Source organism: Penaeus chinensis, chromosome 11 (genome assembly GCF_019202785.1).
Source record: "Penaeus chinensis breed Huanghai No. 1 chromosome 11, ASM1920278v2, whole genome shotgun sequence".
In the NCBI taxonomy this organism is placed as follows: Eukaryota; Metazoa; Arthropoda; class Malacostraca; order Decapoda; family Penaeidae; genus Penaeus; species Penaeus chinensis.
In genome coordinates, this window is record NC_061829.1 from 36670349 (window position 1) to 36679566 (window position 9218).

The 9218-nt window shown below is 41.9% G+C and overlaps 1 protein-coding gene across 1 annotated transcript in view; it reads right to left on the reverse strand.

Moving 5' to 3' along the window:
* Positions 1–1947: 1947 nt before the first annotated feature.
* Positions 1948–9218, reverse strand: part of LOC125030472 — a 12353-nt gene continuing 5082 nt past the window's right edge. Inside the window, exon 9 of the mRNA XM_047620510.1 lies at positions 1948–2026. Coding sequence (XP_047476466.1) covers positions 1948–2026 — 79 coding nt within the window. The remainder of the gene's footprint in view (positions 2027–9218) is intronic.

Below are 9218 nucleotides of genomic sequence, written 5' to 3' on the forward strand. Positions count from 1 at the left end.
ACATTCCTGAAGGCGATTTTATTACACACCTTTCCCCCGGAAAACCGGATTACCACATAACATTATAATAACACCAATGGCACCATCACTTATTTCCCTTTTGTTCCACCTCATATCCCCAATACATGGATAAGAAAGTATATACTTCACCAGCATACTTAGAAGCAACTACGAGTATTAGGTTCCAGATGTACAAAACACTAATTTTCAGAGTTACTCGTGTACCTGAGAGTGAAGAAAACAATGGCCGCTCAATCGAGACCCGCTTCGAAATCTCGGGTTCGCGAATCCTCATGCTTAACGGACACTAGTTTCGAACGCACTTTGGTACGCGCAGGCCGTGAGTTTGGAAAGAGTGTAATAATACTATATATGTATATATACATCTATATATATACATATTTAACAAACACAAATAAATATATATACATATATATATGTATATGTATTATATAATATATATATATACATACACAATTACATTTATATATATTTATATATATATTATATATGTATATATCATATATATACGTGTGTGTATGTATTTATATGCGTGTGTGTGTGTGTGTGTGTGTGTGCGTGCGTGCGTGCGTGCGTGCATGCGTGCGTTCGCGTGCGTGTGTGTGTGTGTGTGTGTATGTGTGTGTGTGTGTGTGTGTGTGTGTGTGTGTGTGTGTGTGTGTGTGTGTGTGTGCGCGTGCGTGTGTACATATAAGTACATGTATTTGTATATATAGGTATATATATGAAAAGGAGAAAACACACTACCGTGTTGATACTATGGTATAAAAACCCACACTGTAAAACTAGATTTAATTGAAAAAGAGACTACAGTTTCGGAATCCACCTGGATTCCATCTTCAGGTCTGAAGATGGAATCCAGGTGGATTCCGAAACTGTAGTCTCTTTTTCAATTAAATCTAGTTTTACAGTGTGGGTTTTTATACCAGGTATATATATGTATAGAAGTATATATGTATATATGTGTGTGTGTTTGTGTGAATATATAATACTTATATGTGTATATATTTATTTATTTACCTATCTATCTATTTATCTATCTATTTATATATATATATATATACATATATATATTAGTGTGTGTGTGTCCGCACCGGAGACTGCGGCCGAGCCCTCAGTGCTCCCTCTATCGACACAGTATGGGTCACCCCTGCAGTATGCTGCGGCTGTACCACAGCCTTCTGCATAAGTACACCTGGGTTTTCCTGTAGCGGCTGATTGTACACTCCTACTCCTCCTACTCACAGACATTGCCGGTTCAACCTTGCGATCACGCCTGTCCTCATCCCACAATGGCCAGCGGACGCGATGAGGCACGTACTTTTTGCGGTGAGACGACTCCCAGGGCATTCCGCGGACCCAAGGCCTTTATTGTAGCATCCCGAAACCCCGAACACTTTGATACATTGCTTAAAAAGTGCATCACGGTCGCTTCAAAACACGATATCATCTAAGTTTGCACTTACATACAAAGTATTGGAAAAAGTTATTTTTATTCATTTCACATAAAGAAAGTCAATAGAAAGCTATTAAAGTACAGAATATGCTGGTATGATTTTTAATTATTAGCAAGACATAGTGGAAACTTCAAATAAAATGGAAAAAGTACCTGACTATTCTGCAACTTACATTGTTTATACACACCACTTTCCGCTTCGCAAAGCTGTCGAAAGTTTAAATGTATTTCTCAGATTCTATCAAAATATTTTTTCCTTATTACATACATTGTTCTTCATAAGAAAAGTGGAAATTGCATAAGCTTTTTGCATCTTATCGTATCCACCTCGAGTGAATTCTAATGATCACGGATGTTTACTTGACTTATTGATTAAAATATATCAATAAATCAAGATATACAGCATTTTCTTCGATATGCTTGAGTCTGAAAGGTTACATTATGGAAGTATAGAATGATTCCGAAGACATTCATCTCACTGAAGTCAACACCACGTCATATGACTGGAATACGTTGAAAATTCTTACCACGTAGTTCTGTTCTGTACTGCTAAAAAGGCACAGAAACATGAAATATATCTGAAACATATTGCGCTCTGATTGGCTGGCCGGAGTGTATCAAAATGTTTGCCTTGAACTTGATAAAAAATTAAAAGATTTAAAATGTACGCGTAAAGGGCAAACATGTATCAGAGAGGCCTTTATTCTCTGATTAGTGCGTCTGTACTGAAAAAAAAAAAAAAATGCCAGCTGTATTAAACTGAATAGACACCTAAGATTCACATATTAGAATGTAAGTAACTGAAACAAAAGGAATAACTGCAAGGTTGAATCGCCGTGAAATATAAAATTACCTTGTAATTTTATTTCATTTATAATTTTAGTTCTCTCTGTGTTTATTTCGTCCCCTGTTGTTTGTTTTCCAGGGTTCTCTGTTGTGTTTTGTTCGTTTGTTTGTTCTATGGTGTTTTTATACTCGGAAGACGTTGGTGCCCTGGTGTTTTTCGCTGCCCCTAGTGTATTTTGGTGCCCTGATGTTTTAGTTCCTCTATTCGTTCTGTTGTTTTGCTGCTTCTGATGCATCGTGTTTTCTAATGCCTTCATGTTCGTGGTGCCTTACTATCTCTACTTCTTCTTCTTCTTCTACAGGGTTTTCGACTTTGTTTTGGTTCGAGAACAGGCAGTGTTTTGGCGTGACTTATTTTCAAGGCGAGACACGTGCGTCCGGGGACATAACGACCTACTCGCGAGGGCTGGGAAAGCCTGGGAGAAAGGCGATGGGGTCTGCCTACCTTGTGTAATACCGGCGGGAGGTGATTAGGGAATATTCTCTCAAGTGGTGCGATTGGCTATTTGAAGCTCGGAAAGTCAAAATACGCGAGGCGACAAGATGGCGTTTGTGATTCTCGGCGAGGAGACGGAGGAGGCGGCGGCTCCTCCCACCCCCCCACCCACTAACACACACATACAACTAAGGCTCGCTCGTGTGGCGGGGTATTTGAAAGGGGGAATTGTGCAACATGTGATACGGTATATGCATCTTTCTCTCTCTCTCTCCTTTAATATGCACACACACACACACACACACACACACACACACACACACACACACACACACACACACACACACGTACACAAACACACACACATATGTACATATATAGGTAGGTAGATATGTATATGTGTATGTATATGCATACGCACACATATATAATATATATGTATATATATATGTGTGTGTGTTTCTGCATGTATGTGCTTCTCTCTCTCTTAATATACATATATATACATGTTTGTGTGTGTGTGGGTACATATAAAGATGGGTATATACATAGATACGTATATGTGTATATATAGATCGATGAATAGATATACATATACACATACACACAAACGCACACACACAAACACGCACGCATGCATATACATGTACATACATACATATATGTATGTCCGTGCATATAGACAGATAGGTAGACAGGTAGATAGAGAGATAGGTACACACACAAACACAGACATGTGTATATGTATGAGTGTATATATATGTCATATACATATATATACAAGCAATATATATACATATATGATATTCATACAACTACATACATACGCATACATACATATATACATATATGATATTCATACAACTACATCCATGAATGTGTATATATATGTATATGTGTATACACATATAGATGAATATATGTACATGTATGATACGTATATATGTATATGCATACGAACACACACATACAACGCGCGCGCACATACGTATGCATATGTGTATGTATATATATTTATATATATACCCATATATATCATACACATATATTTATGTATGCATTTGTTGTGTTTGTGTGTATGTGCGTTTGAGTGCACTATATTAGTTTGAGGAAATATGATAAGTATAAAACATTAATTAAATTAACTACATACATTCGTCTGCCTCTGTTGGTTCATAAATTGAAACAATGTAGAAAGCAATTGCTGTATTTCAGTGCTGTTGCAATAATATGCTTACCCAGCTCAGTCTTCAAACTGGCAGTGAATTACCACAGAACTTCTTATGCAATTTATATTGCACTGAAAGATGAAATTATACGATAAGGAAATGAGTTTCATTTTTTATTTAGGAAAAAGTGTTTGTTGTTTTACTTCCCTCGGTGGACTCTTCGTGTTGTAAGCCGTTACTTGATTTCCAGCCTCATATCTAGCGGAAATTCGCCATGGAAGCCTTGCGATAAATGCTGCTAGGTGATTGGCCCAAACAGCGGCAAACAGTGGAAGTGAGGTGGGAGTTGTACTGTAGGTGAGTAAACTACAGAGGAGGGACTAAGGTATTTCTTATACCTATTTATTGCAAGCCAGTGGTAAATGAGCAGAGGAAAGAGGTATTTGCTTATGCATAAGTAACCATTTATAAGTCATGTTACTTTTCGCTCAGAAAATCCAGCTTTGCGCGCCAAAGTTCCCCAACTATATGACCCCCCCCCCCCCACACCATGTAGTGACACTTGTGCTACATGTAAAATATTGAATCTGCTATGTATATAGTTACTGTATGCCTCATTAGAAAATAATGGTCTATTAAGAAACCGGTCTAACCTCTGTTTTGCCAGAATAATTTAGAGGAATTTCGTTGACTTTTGCCGAAGCGCTAAACGCTCTAAGGCTATAGTAAATGTTAGAGAGGGGTGGTTGAGTTAGTGATTAGTTGTTAGAGCTGGGCAAAGGAATCGGTAAGTGAATGGGTTAAGGTCAGGTGAGGTAATTTAAAGGGGTTAGATTAAGTGAAAGATATATATGCGTTTGAGGAAGAAAAACAGGTTGTCAAAGCAGAAAGTTTGAGATTCTGTAAGGATGTCTGATAGGTTGGGAGGTCGGTAAAGGGAGGATAGGTGGGGGGAAGTAGAGGTACGGGCTGCTTCAAAACGTGGGCATGACAATAGAATGTGTGGGACTGAAAGAGGAACATTACATAAGGAACATAGGGGTGGAACGGATTGTGACATCAGATAGGAGTGTGTTAGACGGGTGTGGCCAATGCGTAAGCAGGCGATAGGAGGAGATTGATAGTTTTATAGTATTTAATTTATTAGTGTGGAGACTTGACCAAAAAGATTGCCATCGATTATACAAGAAGGTCTTAAAGTGTGGGTAATAATCCATGGCTGGGATATGTGAGAAACATAGTTGGTATGATGTGAACATAGCACTGTAGCGTGCTAGAATATCTGCCTGTTCATTGCCGGAGATTCCAACATAGCTGGGCACCCAGCAAAATTTGATTGTTTTATGGCATGTGGACAGGTAGAACAACCAGTTCTGGATCTTACAAACAAGGGGGTTGGTCATGTGTATTGACTTTATGAGAGTTAATGAGTTACGGGAGTCAGTAAAAATTATAAAAAGAGGAAGACGGGAGTGAGTATATGTGTTTTAAGGCAAACAGGAGTGCATATAGTTCTGTAGTAAGGACACTGGATTCAGGAGGGAGGGAAGATTACTGCAAAACCAGCACCGGAGGTGAATTTGGAGCCGTCAGTGTAAACGTGAATACTGGAGGAGTGAGTGGAGATATGGTCAAGGAAATGGGAGAGAAGGACAGCAGGAGGAATATTTCATTTTGGTGGGTCAGGGAAGACAGAGGAGCAAATATGGGGGTAAGGTATAAGCCATGGAGGGACAGAATGGACAGAGAATCAGAGAGGTCGGAGATGGGGAAAAGGGGAATGGGAGAGGAGGGTATCCATGCGAGTGGAGAAAGGAGTCGGTAAACGTGGAGAAGAAGCAAAGGTATGAAGTAGGGGTCGTGGGATAGTTAGTTTAGTGAGAGGAAGTTGGTGGAATCGAGCATAACATCGGAGAGAGAAGGGCACGGCGTCGAGAGAGAGATGGTATGCCTGATTCAGTATAAAGGCTCTCAACTGGAGAGGAGTGGAAGGCACCTTGGGTTAAGTGAAGACCACAGTGATGGATTGTATCAAGGGGGGCAAGGAGTAAAGTTAAGGCAGATGAGTAGATATGGCATCCATAATCGAGAGTGGAGAGGATCAAGGTAACATGAAGATGAAGGAGAGTTTTACTATCTGAGCCCCAGGATATATGGGATAGGGTTTGTAAGATTCGGAGACGACGGCGAGCTTTTTCTTGCCATGACAGTTTGGAGTCAAAAAGGACGCCTAGGAATTTACCAGAGGAACGGTATTGGAGTGGAGTGCCATATAAGAAGAGTGGAGGTAGGGGACCTACATGTGTGCGAGAGAAAAGAATGGCGAAAGATTTGGAGGTAGAAAAGCGGAGGCCATGGTTTGTGGCCCAGGAAGATACTGATGATATTGCAGATTGAAGAAATTGGTAGAGATTTGGTATGGATGTGCCAGAGGCATAGATGGTTAAATCATCAACATATAGTGATGACCGGGCTCCTGGTGGTAGAACTGAGACAATGTCATTTACAGCAAGAAGGAATGAAGTGGTACTGAACACACTGCCTTATGGGACGCCTTCAATTTGAGGAAAGAAATATGATGTAGCAGAGGCAATTTTGACCTGGAAAGTGCGTTGGAAGGGGAGCATAGAGAGAAGTCAATGCATGAAAAAGACTGTGTGCATGTATCAAAGTGTGTGGGGCGATCTGAATTTAGAAAAGGTCAGCTGTGGAGAGGAAGCGCTCTAGAGCTCGGCCTCGGGAGTTGATGATAGAATCCCCCCAAAGAGTGTGGCAGCAGTTAAAATCACCTACTATGAGGAAAGGTGGTTGAAGTTGGGAAATTAGATTTTCAAAATTAACAAAGTCAAAGGGGTGGGAAGGGGAGAGGTAGACTGAAATCACTGTGATCCAGCAGCGAAGAAACTGTGCAAGGGACAGTGGTTTGAAAGAGAGGTATGACATAAAGTGTTTTCTGGTTGGTAAGCATGGACGAGACATAAAGGGAGTGTGGGGAAGAGACAAAATGGTAATTGGGGATTGGTATTGGAGGATGTGTAAGAAAAGTCTCTTGAAGGCATATAAAGGATGGGTTATAAGAGGAAAGGATATGACGGAGGTCGGGTCTGTGAGAGCGGAAACCGCGAATATTCCATTGAAGGATAGTTATACTTTCGTTGATTTAGTGAAAATGATTACAGTACGTGTTGGAGAATTTGAAGGGGAAAGAGCTAGAGGGTAGGATAAGGAATGAGAGGGGGGAGGTGGTGTTGTATCAGGAGGGGTTTTAGGAGGTGGAGGGTCTGGGGAAGGGGATACTTGTGATATAAGGGATTCACGTGTGTATCCAGGAGGGAGTGGAAGGGATAGAGGGGATGGTGGGAGGGTTAATGTAGGCGGGGCTGGAGTCGGGGGGGGATGGGCTGTGTTAGGAGGGGGTAGGAGAATAGGGTGTAGGGGAAATATGAGTAGGAGGAGGATGGATATCGGCAGTCACTTTGAATGTGGAGGGAGCGGGAGAATTTGAAGGTGGATGAGTGTCAGTTTGGGGCTCGATTATGTAGTTCTGAATATCTTCAAGAGTTTCTATAATGGAGTTGGTTGGGGAGTTTTGTGAGATAAAGGTTTTCTTGTGAGGGGGGGGGGGGGGGAGAGAGAAGACTGGTGTCTGAAGAGTAGGGGCAAAGGAAGGTGGAGGTGATTGTGTGGTAGGGGTAGAGGGGGTGAAATATTTATTCTGTCTGTTGCGGGTAGTGCGGGGAGGGAGAGGGGAAGGTGTTGTAGAGATTGGAGTGTCTGGATTTAGGATGGCAAAAGAATTTGACTGGGGAAGGTAGGAGGTAGAAGAGGGGAAGTTAGATGGAGGGGGGGTAGGTTTAGGAGAGGGTGTAGGAGCTTGGGAGGTAGGGGGAGTGGCAGAGTGAGCAACATTACTGGAGTAGGGAGTAAGAGAAAAACCTCGTCAATGTGCCTCCTGTCTGGCTTCATGTAGAGTGAGTCCAAGTCTGAATATGAGAGTTGCTACCTCAGACTCAAATTTGTAGGTGGAGCAGCCTCTATAAAATACATTATGGGGGCCACCACAGTTGGCACATGTGTGTGATTGTGCAGAGCAGTTTGATCGAGTATGGCCAGGTTGGGCACATAGCGGGCATCTGGCTGTGGAATGGTAATGTTTGGCTGGGTGTCCTAAACGTCAACAATTTTGGCACTGACGAGGAGGAGGTTGGTATGGTCGGACAGGGAGGGATTCTCCACCTATATAAACATTAAAGGGAAGGTTATGTCTATGGAAAGTAATTTTGGCAATATTAGTGGGTTTCTTACGATGACCTCTGGAAGGAAAGGAGTAGCATTGTACTGATGTCGCATCATAGTCCGTGAGACAGGCAAGTAAGTCTTCTCCACAATCTGACCAATCTTTGTTATAGATTGGGCAATTTGCTGGGGAGATAGAAATAGTTCCAGTGCAAGTATTGAGGGTTGGATGAGGTTCTGTAGGGATGGGATTGCCATATAGATCAGTTAGATTTGCTAATGCTATAGCTTGGTTTTCAGATGTTACTATGACGAGACGGGAGTGGTCGGGTCGGCTACGGAAAGAGACTTTGCCTACTTGTTTTTGGAGACATTGCTTGAAGAGAAGGGGGTTGTCAGAGTAGGGAGCTGTGAGAGGGATCACGAAAAATCGGTCCCATTTGGCTGGGCTTAATAGAGTATTTAAGATTCTTGTAGAGGTGGGGGTAGTGTTGAGGGAGGTAGTGTTATGGAGAGGTGGGCAATAAGGCTGTAAGGTAGTAATAAAGGCGTATTGGGTAGTTGATGAAGAAGGTTGTGGGGTAGAGGTATTGAAGTTTAGCATGTTAAGAAAGTAGAAATGTCTCCTGGGGGTTGGGTTGATTAGGGTGGATACTGTACTAGTAGGCATTGAGGAGGGGGTAGTTGTTGTACTGTTCGGAGCCGTGGTCAAAGGAGATCCTGGGGTCAGGGAATCGGGAGAGTTTCAATTGTTGGGGCTATTTGATGAAGGGGCAAGCCTCATTGCCCCTAATCACATCTTCACTATTGGCCATGGTAAGCCTGGAGTATGTTTGGGGAGAAAAACAGTCCACCCCTCAGGGTATAAAGCAGGGGAATACCGTGCCCATGGCTCCCTCAGGCCGTTCAGGACTGGCACAAAGTCAGCCTTTCATCCATTCAGCACGGCTCTCACACCTTAGGAAGTGGATAGTAGAAGGGATTGGTGAAGGGACAGAAACGAAAAAGTAGGAGTGGGAAAAAAAACATGCAAAATTAGTTGAGTCGAGGGCTG